The sequence below is a fragment of the Poecilia formosa genome, unplaced genomic scaffold, assembly GCF_000485575.1.
Source record: "Poecilia formosa unplaced genomic scaffold, Poecilia_formosa-5.1.2 Scaffold116, whole genome shotgun sequence".
In the NCBI taxonomy this organism is placed as follows: domain Eukaryota; kingdom Metazoa; phylum Chordata; class Actinopteri; order Cyprinodontiformes; family Poeciliidae; genus Poecilia; species Poecilia formosa.
Genome location: NW_006800055.1, coordinates 1,464,041 through 1,485,786, shown reverse-complemented (window position 1 = coordinate 1,485,786; position 21,746 = coordinate 1,464,041). Strand labels below are relative to the sequence as shown.

The 21,746-nt window shown below is 37.7% G+C and overlaps 1 protein-coding gene across 1 annotated transcript in view; it reads right to left on the bottom strand.

The window, feature by feature from the left end:
* The window catches only part of LOC103143871 (BMP/retinoic acid-inducible neural-specific protein 3-like), a 57,629-nt gene extending 37,485 nt beyond the window's left edge, over window positions 1-20,144 (bottom strand). The window contains exons 1-2 of the mRNA XM_007560578.2: window positions 18,979-20,144; window positions 1,444-1,810 (exon numbers count right to left, since the gene is read on the bottom strand). Of these exons, the coding sequence (XP_007560640.1) occupies window positions 1,444-1,664 (221 nt within the window). The 5' untranslated portion in view covers window positions 1,665-1,810; window positions 18,979-20,144. The remainder of the gene's footprint in view (window positions 1-1,443; window positions 1,811-18,978) is intronic.
* Between the last annotated feature and the right edge of the window lie 1,602 nt (window positions 20,145-21,746).

Genomic DNA, 21,746 nt, shown 5'->3' with positions numbered 1-21,746 from the left:
CTTAAAAGGCTAATAAGATGAATAAAATTAAATCTAAATTCTATGTTTTAAAGAAAATGAGGAGAGAGATAATCTCATATTCTGGAATCAGCTGCATCAAGAAATAACAGCCTCTGTGTTTGGGACTGCCACGCCACTTCTACACCATGTGCTATTAGATTTTGTTTGTTAATTTAACCCTGACTTACATGTTTTCCACAACTTCATCTCTGACTTGCCTGGCGTCTTCTTTGGTCTTTATGATTCTCTTTTCTTGTCATAAATATTCCCTAATAAACTTCTAAGGCCTTCACAGAACAGCTGTATTTATACTACTAACTCATACAAATTGACAAAATGTAGCATTTGTGACTTCTGATACTTCTGAAAATCTGGCAAATGGTTGTTTTGAATTTAGAGTTCTAGAGTAAAGGGTCTGCATTCGCATGTAAGCCACAGTTTTTGGATTTTTAGATTACTTTTGTTTTATAACGACAGTCAAAGGGTATGAATACTTCAGCAATGCACTCACAAAAAATCTAAATAGTCTTGCAACAAACATTCATTGATTCATTTGCTGCTGTGTCATTATGCCGTACAGCGTTGTGGGAGAAATAGGTCACTAGACACAATGAAAAGTACACATGGGAAAGATTGGGGTCCATCAAAGGGCATTTTCCGCTGTTACACTTTTCAAAATATGCATCAGTAAAATTATTCAGCGTTTAGTTACACTGACCCATAATGCCCAGTGCCATAGTTCACTTTCTGCTTTTGGAGCAGTCATGAGTCCGCTTGGCATTTGCATATGCATTCAAACCACAGCAGAGTTCACTTTAGCTGAACCGAAACTGAGATTTTTAGGTGGATCAGGGTTTGCTCTTTTGGTCTACGTCAGAGTTCATTTGTTCATTCAAAGCTCCCCAAACAAAGTAGACTTTCCAGGCAAACAAACTAGTGTTTCATTAAAGTGGACTAAAGCATGGCTGTCGTGAATGCACCACAGTGGGATGATGCAGAATGGCTCTCACTCCATATTACTACATTATGCCACCTTCAGAAATATTTTAATTTAGAGTCTTTGTCTTTGGTGCCTGTAAATTTTTTTTGTGATAACTTAATTAATTCAGAAACATAAATGTTTTAAAAGAAAGTCTCCTAGCTGCCATTTACGCATTCTTATTAATCAAATAAAATAGCTGGAGGGTTTCAGAGATGAATAAGTTGCTCTGATTTCATATTTCCTGCAAAGACTGTGATTAAGAAAAATGTGTATGAATACCAATGATTACTGATATACTGATGTTGAAACGTTCTTACAGCATAAGATCATTTTTAAAGGCAACTTCAAAATGTATTTTGTGAAACTAGAGAGTTGCTTAATGTCTAAAAACGATGTCTGGTGAAATATGTGAAGGTGTAGATATATTTAAAGTGGCATTTCATCACATGAGCACAGCTCACCTGTATATTTTGTATCTGGTCGAGAAGCCCTGCCGGTTCTTCTCCACAAAGTCGATGTACTCTGGGGAGTGGTGGAAGGGCCCCTTATCTGAAAGGAGCCAGTCGAGAGGTCCCCCGGGTTTGTCATTAGGGAGGCTGGCTGGAGCAGCTGTTGCTGTCGCGCAGGGTCGTAAACACACCCAGCAATGAAGGCTGAGGCTGATGATGCCCCATAGAGCCATCAGCGATAGAGGGCGGGAGGGAGGGAAGGAGGGATGGAGGCTGGTGGTGATGGGGGGGCGTTCAGCAGACAAATGCACCCGTCATTACTTGGCTCGTCCACTGGGATAACCGAGGGACCTGCATCACCTCAATGCCCCCCAAACGCCTAGAAAAAATATAAACACACAGTTACCAACCAAAGCAACACGGCAACCAGAAAAGACACAATACAAGCAAGGCAACGAATGAAAAGCTGAAAAAACTATTTTAAAGGCATCTGATTGCATGCACAGGATGATGTGTGTGAGGTGACCTCTCGTTAAGAGGTACGTTATCCATCGTCATCACAAAATGAATTACTATTACTAATTTGTCTGTAATGTTCAAATTTTGGTTTCTATTTTCAGTTATCAAGAAAGCACATTTTGTATGTTCATAAGATAATCAGCCTGATGGATGGAGTTTCACTAAAGCTCCTCACACCTGACACAGATGACACTGCCTAAAATGCTAAAGGTCACAGCAACAATGTCACAGTCCAACTTCCTGGCTAACAGTTCATCACACCATTTATTATTAGGGAATTGCCCTGTCTCATTTAAAGCCAAGATATTTATTTATTTATTTACTTTGCATTTCTTCTGATGCCTGTTTTGTAGGATCCTGATCCTATGTTTAGAAACAAGTGTACACACTAGGGAGCATTAATCATTTGCCAATCTCAAAGAAAATTGCTATTTTTTTTTTTAAATGAAGTTTTACTGCTCAAATAGTGTTTGTACAGCTTCAGGTTGCTTTGGTGAGCTGCCATAGCTCATCCTTAAGCCTGGAAAGTTTAAAGTGAGAGAAATTTTCCATGATTTGAACTAACCAAAAGGCTGTTTTAGTATTTCTAAAAATAGTAAAACAGCCTTTACCTAAGTTTGCTGACAACACTGACTTTAAACTTAACTAAGTTATGAGTGAAGTAGAATTTAACACTTGGTTTATCTAAATATCCTTAGCTGAAAAAATGACTGTCAGCACTCGCTCTGCATATCAAAATTACGGCCATATTAAAAATGTAGTAGTCATTAAATTATAATATCTGCAACAATGAAATGACAGACATTTCTCTATTTGTTGGATCATGTCATGCATTGTTGTTCACTTGAATGATTTTGAATGTTAATGCCATGAAGCACATTTTATTTCATCCTTTTGGTTATAGGAATGTTTTGTTTCACACTTTGAGGCAGGAAGCTGTGAGAAGGGAGAATCCCCTTAATGCACAACCTGATTTATTTCACCGTTTGTGTGCAAAACAAAGATTGTTATTGTTCTCAGTTGGATATGTTTAGAATATGCTTCCATTTTATCTCTCGTATAGACAAAATAATTAAAGGAACAAATGGTGCTACTAACTTCATGCCTTCTGTTTTTTTATCCTATTCATTTCACTAATGACTCAGAGCATATCGGCTTAGCTGTGTTTCTCTCCTAAACAAAGCCACTACATCTATTTGCTCTTTAATTTTTTCGTTAACATATAAAGTGCTGCTGGACCACAGCGTCTGTGTGTTTGGTGTGTGTGTGCTCAGTCTTCTCAAACTCTCAGTCAGTCGAAGCAAATAGCTGCTTACACAAAACTAAGCAGGTTTAAAAGGGAATCTTTTCTCTTCACTGTCAGCACATGATCTTTTGAATCAGAGATTGCAAAGTTAATGACTTGATAGGTTTACTTAATTAGATTTTTTTTTTTAAACTATTTGTCATGTTATGCTAAGTTGAAACTGAAATGTATCTGGCTGAATTGTGCGGAGGAATTACACATTTCAGTCCATGAACTGGATTTGTTTATTTCGTCAAGTGCCTTGAAATTGTATTTCCTCTGAATCCACACTATATAAATAAACTAAACTGAATTTAGCTGATACAAAAAATAAAATAAAATAAAATAAACAGATTTATACTTACTGCCTTAGCAATTTTTAACCACAGTTAAATTGGCCAGGCACTTATTAAAATTATTATTATTATGGTATTTTCAGATGTCGGCAACAAAAGATATAGCTGAAAACTTTCACATAAACAAGACATTAAGTGACTTCTACAGATGCATGATTGAAAAAAACATACAAAATACCACTGACCAAGCCTCGAAGACCCTTGTAAACTTGTCAAATGAAAATCAGAAGCTTGTACACTGGGAATGAAAAAATGCTAGCAAAAAATTATTTCCAGAGCGTACAAAGTAAAAGCCCAGTTTCAAGCCGTCAAGCTAAAGATTCATGAACAGCACTGATGCTAGTCCACACTGGCCAACTATGCTCAATTTTGGAGGAACTTAATATTTGAAAAAGTCAGAGCAGCAGCAGAATGGCAGTGAAAGGAAGCCGTAACAGCAACAACACATATAAACTTTCAAAATAAAAATAAATTACATCTATTTAAATGCATGCAAGGAGTCTCATTTCACATGCAGTAAAACATACATATTTACTGGACACAAAGCGTATTTGTTAAATGAATAGACATTCAAATGTTGCATGTACTTTGACGTATTCCACACCGTAAAGCCTTTTCTAGCACAAACCAAATCTTCTCAAAGGGCTAAAGGTCCAGAGTCTGTGGTGGGCAATCCATGTGTGAAAATCATGTCTCATGCTCCCTGAACCACTCTTTCACAATCTGAGCCCAAGGAATCCGGGCATTGTCATCTTATAGAATATAGGGAAGGAAAAACTGGTCATTCAGTATAGTCAGGTAGTCGGCTGACCTCATTCTTTTAGCACATAATTCTATTAAAACTCAGGACCTTCTTCCATTGCTCCAGAGTCCAGTCTTCATGCTCTCTTGAAAATTGAAGCCTTTTACTCTGGTTGGTCTCACCTATTAGTGGTTTTCTTATGACCATACAGCTGCTCAGTCCCAATCTCTTCAGTTCCCTTCACTTTGTGCATTTCTAAATGCTCTTATGGTTTCACTATTAGACATCACTCTGAGTACAATTGCTGTTTTTCTTCAATTTGATTTCACCAAATGCTTAAATGATTCCAGATTTTCTTTACAATCACATTTTTTCCACAAAGATGTTGGTTCAGCACTTTCCTTACAGTTTTTAATAATATGCCGGAAAGTTCCTTATCCAATTTTAGCAGTTTCTGCAATCTCTTTTTCTCTACTTGATGCATGGCAAGGAATTGGCCTCTAAAGAAGCTGTTGCCAACTGAAAGATGCAGCAATTATAAAACAGGAGGCTCGTCCATATTTGCATAGTGCAAATCCAAATGGCCACTTATTTTGGGGGCCTCACAGTTTTTTCCTCTACTCTAAACACTGTTTTTGAAAGAGCTTGTATGAATAAAAATACATTTATAAAATAAAATAAAAAAATGTCATGCAAATCTTCAGACTGTTGTCCAGACAGAACTCACGTTAGTCTCTATCTCCGTATTGAGTCCTGTCAGTCAATTAATGCGTGTTGTTGTTTGGATGGTCTTAAGTCCAATTACAATATTCTGATGACATTCTGTCAAGTTAAGTCAACCATGTGAGCGCTTGTGAGGAGAGCACGCTTGAAAAATCACCTCACTCCGACAACACGGTTGACAGCGCAGGCAGAATGCACAGCAGTTGGTGGAGCAGAGGAACATTTACAGGTTAAAAATGTTAGATCACCATTCATTATGTGTTTGTGCACTGTCAGAGAGAGGCACATGGGTTGATTATTGAAATGTTAGTATGAAGGAGAACTTTGATTTAATGGTTTTAATGAGATTACATCACCTAGCAATTTGAAAATCAATTTCAATCTGATGTTATTTACTAGAGTCAGTCTTTATGAGCATTTCTATATAAAATACCTGTTTCATTTGCACACCAAAATGTAAAAATGAGAACTAATTCTAAGCCTTTTATCTTTTTTTCCAGGAATGTTTTAAATATGACTGATATCCTTAGTTTATATATATATATATATATATATATATATATATATATATATATAAACAATACTTCTATAATGCAGTTCTAGTGAGGATTTGGAATGAATGCAGAATTTTGGACAGAATTTCCAAAACTAAGTAACAAATCTAAAGATGTAGGTAATACCTTGAGGTACATCGTAGAACATTTCTAATTTGTTGGCCATCCACTCTTTTCCCCACATATTGTTTGTATGATGCTTTTTTTATTTGGCCCTCAGTTGCTTTAAAAATAACAGCAACACTTTTCTAAACTCTGACAATTTAATTGTGATGTGATGATCCCTGCATTTTGTTTAGTTGGGGTTTGTTAGTATGTATTTTCCAGGCACATAGTACCATTATGTAGCACAATCAAGTTACCATGTTACCTTCAGTTGTTATAAAAAATACTGTATATAACAAACATGACTTAAAAGAAATTTGACATTGCAATTGGGTCTCTGTCTCTTTAAGAAGCTTGTGTTCTTTCCAACTCTCCAGCTTCAGCTAATTTCTGCTACAGCTTATCTTGAGAGCTCAAGGAGCAGCTTTTACAGTAATAATACAGTATTATTATGTAATGCAGAAGCTCGGTAAGGAGACTGAAGCTCCGGGGAAGAGATTCATCAAAAAGGCAGCACTCGGTTACACCACACGTTTCTGTACCCAGAATGGCTACCAGGAGAGATTTAAGTATTTCTCAAACATGCATGAAAGTAATCCAGGTGTGTTTTGGATGAAAGAATAACATTATTACATGATGTAAAGCTCAAAAATCTCGATTTTACATAATACTGTCCCAGTATTATGTAAATCCCTACCCTTTAAGAGGTAGTAAGCATGCTTTTAAATGAGTCTATGATTCTGTATTAAGAGTTTTTTTATTGGTCTACTTTAAGGAAATATTAAATGTCATGTCATGTTTTTACTAGTTATATATGGAAAATCATCATACTTAATAGGAATAAAGGCTTGAAGGCTAGTCTCTGTGAATACTGAATTGTTACTGAAATACATGAACTCTGCAATAATATTGAAATTTATTGAATATGGCTGTCCTTGCCTCAGCCCTTGCCTTTTATGGACCTGGTTTTCTTTGTAACCATTTTGTTGTTGGTGCACTCAGCATTGTGTATTTTGATGTCTAGATTTCACAGCAACAAAATCAGCATGTAAGACCTTGCTTTTTTATTTACCCTGTGTACATCACAGATAAGAAGCAACATTGCCTTTACTACAGAATGAAACAATCTGGTAATTCTATGAAAACCTAAAATATGCCATCATCTTTTATATCGTGGTATTCTCGGCTTATAAATAGACTCTATTTGTAAGGAGGATGCATCGTTAACTTTCACATGGCTAGATATTTACATGCACTTTAAGAATAGGACAAGCATCACATATTATAATACTTTCACTGTTGAAAATTAAATGACGATAAACCTTTTCTTTTTCTCACGTTACACCAGTAAGAGCTACAAAAATGATCCTTGACTGTCCAAGAACACGGTGCCAACAGTGATGTATGAGGGTGACAGCAAAATGTTTTGGGATTGCTTTGCTGCAGAAAAGGACTGCTGCATTTCACACGATGCACTGTGTCAGAAAAATAACATTGCATGGAAATGTTTAAGCAACATCTCAAGACATCAGCAGTAACAGGTCTTTGCTTGTATGTTTTAAGCATACAAGCAAATTTGTTAAGTGGCTGTATGAAAACAAGTGTGTTTTGGAGTGATCTTCAAAAAGCCCTGTTCTCAGATGCACAAAAAATTTGCAGGGAGACTTGAAAGAAAGGCAGCTTGAATGCCTGACTGTAGAATTGACCAGTCTTGACTCCAAAATCCAAAATCGCTAAAAAAAAATACAATCAATTTGACATTTGCAATAATAATAATAATAATAATAATAAAATCCTAACCTAACTGACCTGAAATAGTCACAGTAAATAATTGGATTAAACCCTTAATGTTAACCCTTAAAACTCTGACATGCTAGTCAGTGGATCCATTGGTGTCGTACCCCTTATGAGAGTACAATACTGAACTTTCTGTTATACAAATGTAACACATTTTTTCACATTTGTACAAAAAGCTTTTCAGATTTTCACAGCATTGGTTGCAACTTAGAATAGTCCCAAATTCTGTCTTTAATTACATCCACAAAACATATAATTAGAAAATAATCCATGGCATCCATTCCTTTGTTTTGTGGCACAGTTCATTGGCTAGATTACACGGAAAAGGTAAATCTTAATTTGGTGAGTACTGGCAGAAAATGAGATTATTTTATTCAAAGTAAGTCAGTGTTTTCTGAGCACTAAGTCCGTGGTGTTATACATCAGTCTTATGAAGTGGATCAAAAGATAACTCCCTATAATTAAATTTTTACTTGGCTTATTGCCCCCCACTTATCTTGATTGCATATGTAGAATCAAATTGGAAATAGCTTACAGTCAATGAGAAAATACCTAAGGAAGATACATTTGGAAACAAGTCTGCATACTTATTTATATATTTTTTTTTTTAACCTTTTGAAAATTTGAATTCTACCTTACTTATACATATAATATTAAACACAGTCTAGGCGATTAAGCACAGCATAGAAATTTAAAAGAAAAGTGGAAAGAAAAATCCTTTTCACCATAAAATAAAACAACCATATTCTCTGCAACGTCTCCTTAGCTGCATTTTTTTTGTGGGAGCAGTAAAAGAGTGAGTGACTACTTTAACAGCTTCTGTTCTCATACTAGCGGTACTGAATAGTTTATTCGCACTGAGACAGAGGGAGATCTGTCTTCCCAGCATTTCTGTTGTCTTCTGCCATGCTCTCTGTTTGAGCTCAAGTATCTGCCTCTTTTTCAGCATATGTTTCTTTAGCAGGAAAGAGCCACCCTTTGTGTGTATTGTCAAAATGTGACAGCAAGGTTATGGGCAACAGCCTCACATTGTTTGTTTTAAGAGTAGGTTGCTCTGTCAAAATGTCTGATAATGAATCAATGAGACAGTGTAGCTGCATATGTTCAATTCGCTGTATCACAGGTAGAAACTTCCTTAGTCTACATGGTGCATATTGTGTAAAAAATGTGACCTTGCACAAAGGGAAATGTGTAGCATGTTAATATCAAAACACAGCACAAAGGTCACATTAAAACACTCTTTAATCCGATCAGGCCCCAGGCAGCTATCCAAAAGTTGATGCAGGGAAATTCTGCCATGTCTATTCTCATCAACACCTTCTTCCGACTTTTCATAGTCTTTGTTTTTTCTGGTTGTTTCTTCTTCCCTCAAACAGCCCACATTCCTCTTCTGCAATCTCAAATATGTCTGAAACCCAGTTGTGATTCACATCCACCACATTTTACACGCTTACCATGACAGTTTTCCCAGCGAACATTCAGGCTGGTGTAGGTAGGTACAGTATTACATTATTACTCAAATAAAGTTATCTGCTAAGCCTTTATCAGCAGACTCTGTACTATCAGATGTTTGGATTTTGAAAGAGAATTATGTCAAATTTCTAATCTTATGCAAACATTGCTTTCCGTCTATCTTTCTTTAGGCAAGAAAACCCTTAATCTAAAAAAAAAACATATCAAAAGGTTGGAGGATAGAACAGGATGGAAATTTCATTTGATGCAAAGCACAAGCACTGGGGCTCCTGTAAAGCCACTCAAATATAATTTTGCACAACGCGTGCCAGCAATAGCCCAAGGCTGTTCAGATATGCTGAATAAAAATGAAAGCCATTTTTTGATGGTGCAAGGTCCTCTCAATGGAGTTACGACAACAGTGCAAATGATGAGAAAGAGATTTCCCAGACACAAATATAATGAAGATTTGCATCCCCTAAGTATGCAGATGCCAGTTCTATTTTCAGTAAAAAGCAAAATAGGATGAGCTGCAGCAAAAGCAGCTGGGTTTTGTTTTCCAAACCATGAAAGGGCCTGTGCTGCTTTGTTTTCAGTTTGGCAGTTGTGCAAACATTATCACAATTACTCTACAAGCAGTATTCAAACATTTCACTCAAATTATTAATAATAGGAGATACTCCCTCCATCTCCTTTTCACACCATATTTTTACTACTGGCTCAATCCTTATAGGCCAGCTGTGTTTCTCCTCGAGATAAAGCTAAGTTAAAAATTGTTCCTTCAAACTATAATAACACGCCTGCTCATCATGAGGGTTTTCTGCAGAACCTCTGACTTGATGCAATCAACATGGTTTTCAGAAAACTTTTTTATCAACTGACATAAACAGCTAAACTTCAATGCACTTGTATAACTTGAATCAAATTGTAATGTGCGTTTTTGAATCTATCTACCCAATTAATTGAACCGATTATATATTTCTGCATATTTATTTTATTTGTTTATTTTCTAAATTATCATGAGATGTTTATTGTGAATCGGCTGACAATAAACATAATTAAATTGAATTGAGCTAGGACTGACTTTAAATTGATCATCATGATAACAGGTTAGAAGTTTGGTGTGTTTAAAGGAAGTCAGAAATTTGGAAGACTTGCTAGCTTCGTCTGATTGTCACATTTTTCCACCTGAGCAGTTTTGTCTCACTGGAGGTAATTGTCCCATATTTAAGATGTGATGAATGCAGAACTATGACTAGTAGTGGTAATGTTTTTCTACACCTTTAAAAATATATTTTTGTTATTAATATCATGGACTGGATTTTTTGGTGTACAATATAACTATGTAACGTGTATGTCGTTTTTAATATGGTCTACCCTACACAAATACTCATGAGGACCTCAAGCATTAACAGTCACCCTTTTGCCACATTAAACCCGAAGATGGGCTTAAGTAAATGTTGGTTTCTTGTGCACTTTACTTTTTTCAGAAATGTGCATCCATCATTATATATCATGCTTTCGAGCTGACATCAGGATTTAAGTTATAAAAATGTCCAGCAATTATCTTTCTAAATTGAGGGTCAGCATGTGTCGCCATGCACACCATGTTCAGGGTTGTTATCCGATGAACTGATGGTTTGTCCTGTGTAAGTTATCCTTCAAACAACACCTGACAAGGTCTTATATATTCCAACAGGGAAGAAATATGTATTTGGAGGTCTTTCCTTGTTCCGACATGAAACCGAAAAGGTGGTATGAAACAAAAGGACATTTAAGTGACTGCCAGAAATGGATCTAATTCTACAACTTCTTACACCTACCACTCACTACGACAAGAAGATTCATTCAGTGTTAACTGATGAGTAGGTAGTAATCTAATTATATATTTACTTAATGAAAAATCCCCACTTCCTTGAATTAATTGCAATGTTTTGTCTTCATTCGACCTAAAGGCCCAGCAGATCAATGGCCCACAAAAAAAAACTGTTCTGTTGTGTTTTGGGTTTTTTTTGTATTTTATTTTATTTATTTATTTTTTTTTTATTTTTTTGATGACATACAGAGATATACAATTGCTACAAAAACAGGCATTTTATTTTAAAAATAAGTGTTGAATTTTACATTTATGGACAAAACAACATCTAAACAACAGCAGTATGTTGATGGCTAATTGCTGTCAGATTAAATACTGTTTAACCTTCCTCAAAGACAACCTGATTATCAGGTTGCGACCATTAAAATCATTTTGCACCTATCAATAATCATGTTTGCCCAACTCAAAAACAATTTAATAAACCACCAGAGAATGAGCATTTGCTACAGATCACAGTGTTTTATCAGAAACAGTAAACCTGAAAAAACGTTCAATCTGCTACTCACGTATTCTGAAAATGGAGTCAAATAATAGCAGTCTGCTAAGGCAGAGCAGCTTATTAGGCTCGCTCTGCACTTAAATGAATTACTCACCTGAAACAACATCAAGTCGAATGTAAACATCAAAAATACTGGAGAAAAGTCAGCTCAAGTCCAAATGGCACTCTGGAGCATTCAGTCAGCCCAGACTTTATGAATGTATAAAATGCGAGTCAGAGGAATGTTGATGGAGGAGAGGGGATTTTCCCAACAGCTGCACATGCTGCACTGGGACACAAGGTTGTAAAAATATCACATTAACTCTGAGGTGCTTATTTACTGGGAAAAATTCAGCCATATCTTCTCAGTTTCTTTCCAGTCTTTTTACATTTTAGAACATATAATCAAGTAGATGTCGGAATTTGAAAAAAAAAGGTCTGCCGCATTATTTATTAACTGAAGTTTGAACAGAAGCCTGATTCTTATGTACTGTTACATGTTACTGTCACCAACCATGTGGTTTTCTTTGTGATTTGAAATGATACAGGTACCTCCCAGAAGTGCTAATGCAGTGCTAAAAAAAAAGAATTAGAATAAAACATATTGTTTTTTGTTTTTTTTTATAAAATATAAAATAAGTATAGCATATTATTTAAAGTGAAGAACAGAAATAACAAAATGCGTCCACGAATGATCTAAAGAAAACGTTTTTCCTCGAGGCAAAATGTTTTAAAAGAAAGTCAATAAAATGATGAGATGTTGAGCCAAAGGCACTTTTCATTACAAGCTGTGCTGGTAGTTACACATGGGTTTGACGTGCATTGTATCCGGCTGGCATGTCCTCCGGCAACCTGAAACATCTGTGTAAAAATCAGTTTCTTTGTTGATGTAACATTTTCCTTCCAAATGATCAAGACGACTGGAATAATACATGTTGCAGGTTGAGTTCAAAGGCTGCATCTGAATTGTTTTTCCAGCATCTTGTGATAAAAAAAGCCTTTTCATTTAATACAATTCAACTTTTCTGAGTGAATGATAATACCTGATATTTAGGGCTTATCCCAAAGATCTTTAATTGAAGCTGATTTCTTCAGCTCATTTAACAGTGCAGTCAGTTTGACAGAAGGAACATCCTAAAAAAATCACCTGCTGGGTGTTTTTTAAAGAACCTGCAATGCTTATAATCAAGGAATTTGTTTGTGTTGGCCAAATTTTGAAGCGAGTAGCCAAAATTACATGTTTCCTCTAGAGATAAAGGCTTGGCTACTGACTGGATTGTCAGACCCTGACTCTCAGCCTGTCTTCAGGAGGTTACAGTAAGCTTGATGAGATGAGGGAACTCCCAAGCTCAATCTTTTTTTATTTTTTTTATTTCACCAGCCGTTTTCTTTAGAGACCGGAACAAAAAAAAGAGCATTCAGCTCCTGAACATCTGCTCACGTACTGGAGGATGCCAGCGCAGCGCTGGTCACCTACCAGAGCCTTGTTTGTGTGTGAATCTACCTGGCTGCGTGGTTTCTCTGTGTCCATACACATGACTGGAACACTCCCCACCGCAGATCGTCTTTGTTCGCATGAATATGTGCAAATTGAAACGAGGCACTATTTGTGATATCTCACAGTTGGAACACATTAAAAGGAAAACAATGATGGAGAATGAGGTGGCTGTGAGGCGAGCGCTTTGCAGGAGGGGATTTGATTAAAATATTTCATCTCAATGTTTTTTCTTCCAACAGGATCCGCTTTGTAACTTGTCTGCAAGTCAGCCCTTAAACCATCCTCAAAATAAGGAAACAGGAACTGATAAACTTTAAAACTTCCCTTCCGTGCTGACTAATGAGGTTTTTGGCCCTAATTAACCCAGTTATCTTCTCTTCTACAACTGTCAACAATACCTCTCATACCAGCACCAGGGGTAAAACACAGCCTTTGTGAAATTCTAATACGACTGCCAGTTGCACTCATCCGGCTGTCATACGAAAAATAAATAAATACAAAGGATGAGCTGCTGTGGTGTCCTGGGAGGAAGACTTCAAAGGCAAGAAATGTCACCATTAAAAGTGCTCACATGCAGGCTGCTAAACACACATTTACAAAGCTGCAAACATGCATTTATAATCATTATACACTAAAGCCCGAAGCAAGAAGATACGAATCAGAGATATGTGGATCAGTGGAAGGTCAAATGAAAGTTTGAAGTGTAATGTGCAGAATGTAGCTGTGGGAGGATGGGACCTCTGCACAAGCAGTTGTGCAGGAATGACTCTGTGTCTCCTAATTGATTTTTTGGACATCTTGAATTTTTGTAGATCCAATTAGCAACAGGCCAGTTCTGTAAGAATGGTGCACGTTGATCTTTAAAGCACATGAAACACTGTTTTCTATCTTGTCATGTATGATTGTGATTGTTCTGTTCTCTGAATTGTGCAGTATTGTGTATGTTGTTGGGTTACCCTTTCTGTGAAGCAGGTTGTGACATCTGTGTGAAAAGGAGCTCGGTAAATCATCTTTATTTACTTATTATGCTGGTGTTTTGCAAAGCATGTGCCACACAGGTCTAAACAAGACAAAATGAAGGAGATTTTGCAAACATCAAGACCTGTTATTTCTTTGGAGTAGTGTGTTGCTTTTTTTCTCCTTCTTTATGATCAGGTACAGAAAATTAACCTTTGTTGTAAACAGTTTTCATTTTTGTATTTTAATTTGTCCCAGGTACATTATGTTGAAAACGAGAATAGGGTAACAGTTTTTATCACATCGCATGTTTCATTTCCAGCTGCAACTATTCAATGTCACCACGTTGTGTAATGGGAGAATGAATTACATTATTACTGGATTATTTTTGTGATTTAAATGTTGCAACAGAATCTCTAGCAGGGCTGCACTGAGGCTGTATGCATTTGATGTAAGAGCTATGTTCCAGTTTTGAGAAATTCACAAAAACCTGTGGGAGTCTGGCTTATGTCATGATCAAATTTTATATGCTAGAGTATTAACTGTGTGTGGGAACTCGTTATAATTACAATGTTTTAACATGCAAGCAATAGCATTTTTTTTTCTTAAGAGGCTTTTTATTTTATTTTTTTTATGACAACACTTAAAGGAAAATATATATGTATTTTTTTTATCCTAAATCATTGCAGATCTCTATTGACTAGATTCAGTTAGCAAGATACAGCCTAAAGTATGCCAAAAATATCCTCACACCATTTGCACAACTCCCACCAGGTTGAACTGTTGATACAAGACGGCATCAAAGTTTTTCATTTTGGTGAAGCTGTGTAAAATCTGACCAGTTTCCTGTTGAAAGCAGCAAAGACATGCTAGATGGTCTTCTGCTGCATTAGTCCATCTACTTTTAGATTTGAAATGTTGGAGGTGGCCCTGTGTACATTGGTTGTAACTAGTGTTTTTTTTTTTTTTTTTTTTAAACAATTGTTGCCATACCAACCTGAGCCAGTCATATTGAGTAAATTAGAATATTTGTCCCGATAGGTTGTTTGCAAGACTAAAAAGTACCTTGTGAAAATAACCTTTAAGAAGGCATTAAACACTCTTTTTTTTTAATCCCACAATTCTGTTTTTTAGTTAATTTTTAATAGGTCCATTTTAAATGTCATGTTTTCGTTAGCTGTGAATATAAAATCATCATTATTAACATAAATAAAGGCTTTCAAGCATCCACCTGTGTGTAATCAATCTATATAATGTGTTTCAGTTTGTGATAAAGCTCCTGGCATAAATTTGTGTTTTTGAAAAATCTAATGTATTGAATGCACAAATCTTTATTTGATCTCTGACATCAACAATGCATTTTCATGCAGGGCACTGCTGCTCAACGGACATTTTATGGTTTCTTGAACTATTCTCTATAAGCACGAGGAGATGGATGAGCATACAAAAACAGAGGTTTCAGAAATTCTCTTTGCCTAGCCTGTCTGGCACCAACAAATACCGTGACACATTTTAAATCACTTCAATGCCCTTTTTTGCATTCTGATTTATCTCCCAATTTCATTTTCACCACATCTATGTGGCTGAAATTTACTGCTACCATGTGACTGACTAATTCACTATTTGGGTTAATAAACAATTTACCACCTGTAATTAATAAAAGGGCCGACGAGTGTAATTCCGCACAACTCTAATTCTCACTCACAACTCTAATAAGCTTTAGCAACAACAATAACACCAGTAAGCTTTTCCAAACGCATTTAACACTTTCATCTCAGAATGATAACGTCTCATCCGTTCTCGTGTTAGGGACAATTTCACCAAAACACACAGTCAGACCTACTCCTCTCTCACACTAACCACCCCGAGCAGTATTTGAAGGCACAGAGAGCCACATTAAAATGAACAAGCAGTCAGCCTGGCTGCCACACTGTAGAACAGAGAGAATGGAATTATGACACGAGCTGCAATAAAAATGCTTTCTTTCCTGATAAGGATACAATTGCTTTACACAGATGAAAATAATTATTTGGACATTAACTAATTGGCAACTGACAAAGCACACTGAAGTATTTGTTCTTGAGTGTAACTGTGGTGCCAATATCGGGGTGAAGTAAAAGTAAAGGATAATGTCATGTGCTGTTCGTTCATGTGGCTGCCATATCTACTCTCGGTTCTGCATAAGAGATGGAATCAGATAGCAGAAAAACCAAAAGCGAGCGTCATTTTCACAAATCCACAGTGTAACTCTGCTGTGGCACACTGTGTCATTGTGTTTAAGGAGCATAACACTGTGCTTTTGAAAAAAAAAAAATCTAATCTGATCTTGAAAATGTCAGAATTTCCTTTTAAGAGCCAGAAACTTGACAGCAGACAACTCCCAGGCCAACAGAGAAACATGGTTCAAATAATAAATAAAAAAGCTCTTTCCACATGAAATGGAGACCCGACTGGAAAACCCAGAAATCTAACAAAGAAAATAGCAACTAAATTGTATTGTAAAAAATAAAAAAAACGCCTTTGTGTGAGCTAACGGAGAACCCTCCATTCTTTATTTACTTGGTTTTCGCAAGTTAAAACTCAGTGTTTACCTCGGCATCTGTACTGTAAATCTTAGAGTTGAGGTACATAAAAGCTTCAGACAAAAGCTAAAAGGGGAAAAGGTCGCTTTAATAATTGCAATTCAGACTGTAAACTTCTCACTTGTGCGCTTTTTTTTTTTTTATAGTTGCATATAACTGAGCTGCAGAGAGCAAATACAGAGAGTGACACTTCTATAAATCACAGTGAATCCCAAATAGATCTCTTCTAGTGGTGGCCTTGTGTGAACAGGGACAAAGGTCCATCTTAAATTACAAAGACCCATTCCCTTCTCTCTGCTCGTTGCTTGCTTTTCTGTTTTGCTGGTGTTGTTCCCTGCTACAGTCCAGTGGTCACCAGAAACCACCAGAAATAAATAACCAAATAACCTCCCTGTTATGTTTTTTATTTTTTTATTTTTTGTATAATTTAATTTTAAATGAAGTCTACCCAAGCATATTTCACTAAATAAAACTGGTAATTTAGAGTAAAAAACACTGTTGTTTTTGCGTCTGCCAACCTCCAAGATGTGTTTCTACAAGCAATTACCAGTTGTCTTAGTCAAAGAGACATTTTAGTTTAATACCACAGCTGTTCTTAATGCGAACTAATCTATTTTAATGTCCAGTCTATCTCAAGTACCACAATGAGATTTTTTCTTTCACCTCTTTATGATGTTCTCCTTTCCTTCCTTTACACTCATATCTTTATCTCTCTCTCCCTGCAGCCTTTCTTTTCAATTTTACATTGAAGTAAAACTCATTGGCTTGCTCATTATCATAGAATAATGGGCTGTGGACATTCAGCATATCCTTACAAAACTTGACCCTGAAATAGACCCCGAACCCCAAAGCTTTTATGACTCCAATATTCTCCCCTTCAACGTCTATTTTAAGCTCAGATTTTACCTCAATCTTCATACTCCCACCTACAATTAGACATCAGTCATGGTTAGCTTTAATTCGAAGCGTTCAGCAGGGGCTGTTATTCACCGCACTGAAGAGAAAAAAAAAACGTATTGGGCTGTCTATCCAAAAATAGGCTGGAGAACCCTTTTGCAGAGCATTATTTGCATTATTTGCAATTACTTGGGTACTCTGTGGGAGGAGGCTGGCAAAGCTCCTTTTTATTTCCTCCCATTTCTTCCTTCTTTTGCCAGCCATCAAACATACAAATGGTGCTGCATTCGGCCCTATCAGCCTTCCAACACTAAGCTGTAAGAAGAAGGAGCCCTCTAAAGGACGTAATTCCTGCCTCAGGCATTATTCTCAAGTATACATGTGCTCCAACTCAGGCACACGTTTCATGTAAAAGCAGTTTGCTAACTCAGTTGGTCTCCTCTCATGTGTACAGTATATTAACTTCAAAAACAGAGGGCGTTCTGTTTGTCGCCCTGGTAAACAAATGAACTGACACAAAACATGGGACACAAACATATTCAACCCAAACTCATATCTTAGGAATTGGTTATTTGATACTCAGGACGTGTGCTGACTGTGGTCTTGCTGACTGACACATATGAGAGAAATCTGTCTCTGCACTGAAGGAGACAGTTTGCCTTTCAGGCCTGGATGTGGTAAGGTTCACTGGTCTCCGGGGATAGATAAGGGACACTTGAGAACAGAGAACCAGCTTTGGCACTTCGGTGCAAACTCAGCCAGTGGCAGAGAGAGCTGCTGCAAGCCCCTGTTTTTTTTTTTTTTGTTTGTTTTTTTTTATGTTACAAAGCTCTTCAAAAACAACAACCCACTTTTCCCCAGTGTCATAAAGTGTCTTCAAAATATGGGTTTTATGTTTAGAATACTACCAACAACACCCAAGCCAAATTGCAGTTTTGCCAGAATGATTACATTTAAAAATCCTATTTGCTTTCTTTGAGGGCTTTTGGCTCGCTATCACAGCCTCCACTGATGATCTCATGAGGTTACTCTGACTCAGATTCCGCCTTTGAGGGGGACGCTTAAGGGTGAAATGTATAATTATCAAATCAGTTGGAGCTTTTTTTTTTTTTTTTTTTTTTTTTTGGGAACAACAGTAGGCAGGTTCCTCTTCACTGCTGATGCTGTGCAACCCCATTTATGTCCACACATCAGTGTTGGAGATCTGATTCTCCTCGGGTGGAGAATGCCAATACAGCCTAAGTAATATAGATTAGAGATGTTTCTTGGAAAGGCAGATAAAGGCTGGCAGTGTTGATGAGGGGTGGGGTGGGGGCGGGAATAGGTAGGAAGGGGGGGGAGAAAAAGAGTGTGCTCATACAGATCAGGCAAGCAATGCCTGATCTGTATGAGCAGATCAGGCGTTCATTACATGAATGCTCAAATGAAATTCATGTAATTTCATTTGAGCAATGAAATTACATGAATTTCCCCTCCTGAGAAGAAATGAGGTTCTTCTCATTTGAGAAGAACCTCAGAAAATATAGAACTTTGTGCACATGTGTGAGTCTGTAGTGGAGCAAATGTGGCCAGCATTCTAGAGTCCCTGCTTATTTTGTGATCAGGAACACAATATCTCATGCATAAGACAAAACTCCAGAAAACTAAAGAGCAATTATCCCCCCCAAAAAAATGATGCTTAGACAGTTAAATTCAACAAATAGAAGCATAATTACCAGTTACTTACCGAGGTCTGGAACAACACTTAAAGTTCAACTCAGTATGTCCCATTCTCTTGCAGAATCTCAGTGTTGTCAGAAGTCAGAATGGCAACGAAACTCATTTCACAGTTTGCTGGTGTTCAACAGCCACTCCACAGAGAAGAATGAAAAAAAAAACTACAAAAGAAAAGAAAAAATAAAAAACAATGCACGTGCACGGCTCCGAAAACAGGTAAAAGTGATTTGCAGAGAAAGGCAGCAACACGGAACAGCCGAAGCAGCCTTTGCGGTTCTATACCAAATGACAAACTTTCAGAAAGCACGGCGACTCTCAAGCTTATCCCAGAGCAAAACGAGGTTCCAGGAAGCGGAGGCTTTGACCTTTCTGTGGATAATGACTTTACAGAATGAAATCGTCCAGCAGGAGATGGAGTCAAGAGAAGACACGAGTAGCAGGAGGAGGAGAGAAGGGAGGAAGAGCGAGCCACCAGGCGCGCAAAGGACCTGCCTATTAGATTAGAGGGACCCCTAAGTGCAGTTTTGGCGGTCAGGAATCGGTGGGGTCCAGCGTCGGACAGATGTGATGGAATGCAAGGACGTGGAAAGACACGCAAACAAGAAGAAGACTGCGAAATATCCCGTTGCGGATTCAGTCTGGTCCCTGCGTATTGTGCTACTTGATTCGCCTACTCCGCATCGCCGTGTGGAGGAGCGCAGGATCCGGATCCTGTAGGAACTGTCATCAGGCGCTCGGCACAGAGCAGGCATGAGCGCCTCGGCTCTCCCCCTGCGCCCCTCTCTCACTTTGTCACATGTTTAAAACACAAGTAGCTCTCTGTAATAGCTGCCAAAGGAGGGTGGACAGAGGTAGGCGACGTGGCTTGAATAATAATAAGCGCTTTGTGAAAAGTCATTTCCATTCCTCACGTTAGCTGAAACGCTGACCTGCGAGGAAAATGACATTGACTTTAAGTTTAATCTGCCTCTTTTAATGCAGCATTTGCTTCTGAAGATTTGAGCAATGAAATTAAATGAATTCCCCTCCTGGACAGCTTCGCCCCCGCCCTCTCCCGAGAAGATGTCAACATTTAAGTCCTTATCTGTTTGAGCTGTCACATTAGTTTGAAGAGAGAAAAAAGGTGTTGAGCACAACGTCTAATCCTCTCCGATCACACCTATGCATGAACCATGAGTCATTAAGTGGCACTCCAAAGGCAGCCCTGTTCAAACCATCATGCAGCGGCGATGTGGCCACAGAGTGAACGAATGGGGGCTGGCATTTTCATAATGAGCATGACAGTACACATTATAGCGGCTGGGATCAGCACTGTAACCAGGCACATGATTTCATTTTAGATCGCGTTGATCAAAATCACCTCCAGAGAATGGAGCATGCTGACTGCTCAGGGAGGGAAAACTGTTGCCTTTCTAGCGCCTTTTCTTTCATTGAAGCCTTTCAGAGGAATAATGAATGTGCCGTTAGAGCCAAGGAAAGTGTTGTGTTAGAATTACAGCTGAAAGATTGTGCATCCTTCAGTGACGGACACTTTTTTTTCTTGACAGGTACATTTCAGGACCGTGTGCTTGAAATGCATCCAAGATGTTTATCACTAGGCTAATTATGAAAAGCGATGGACGAATTAAAAGTGCTGTAAAGAAACTTAGTGAGTTTCTCATACGCATATGAGAAATAGGTTCACCTGGTCATTTTGCTGAGCCGGAAGGAAATGGACTAAATCTGCCCTGAAACGACTAAAATTAATCTGTGAGAGCCATCAGATACTGGAGTTCCTCCATAGGCGCTGCGGCCTCAGTGTGGTGCTAATTAACCCACTTCCCGGTGTGTTTCAGCGGACGTTTAGTATGCTGAGGCGGACTGGAGCTGTCCGTGGTCCTGAAGTTGATTTATGTCGCGTCCCTGCTGAGGTTTGTGTCTGATCCGGCGTGACACAGTCTCCGTTTTATTCTCCTAAGTGCCAGTTCTGATCAGAACGAAGGGGCCAACAGTGACAACCTAAAAAAAAATAAAAAAATAAAAAAATAAAAAAGTTGGCAATATATCGTTAATTCAACAATTTTCTCAATTGAACCCATCCATCTGTTTGCCACATTAGAAAAATGGCACCACTGTCCCTATCACGGACCATTTATCTTTCACTTTAAGCCATTCCAGGTCTGTGCTTGCTTATGAGCGCTAATCAGTGTGTGGAAGACAACCAGAAAGGTTGAAAATATGAGACATATGCACAGAACCTTGCATTAACACCACTTGTTTTTCTTTTCTTTTTCTTTTTTTATTCAAAAATACAAATTGGAAAATTGCGGCATGATGCATTTGCATTAAACATATTTTCTGCAGTGCAACGCACAACCTTCAGAAGTCACCTAATTACAAAGTGGAGTTCATCTGTGTAATTTTAAAATTACACAGGTGGACGTTAGTGTCTTTATGTATGTGAAGGCCACTGGGCTCCTATTAAGAACATTAATGAACAAACAGCATCATGATGCAAAGAAACACACCACAAAAGCCAACAATGAGGTTGTTGATAAGTTACAGCAGGGTTAAATTATACAACATTTTCCTAACCTTTGATATATTACAGAAAACTGTTTAATCCACCATTTAAAAAAAACATATGGGGAAATTACAAACTCAGCAAGACATGGCCATCCACTTAAACTGACAGGCTGTGTGAGGAGAGTACCCAAGAGACCTCAGTCACACTGGAGGAGCTGCAGAGCTCTATAGCCAAGTGGGAGACTCTGAAGTGGACTTTCCAAATCTTCCCAT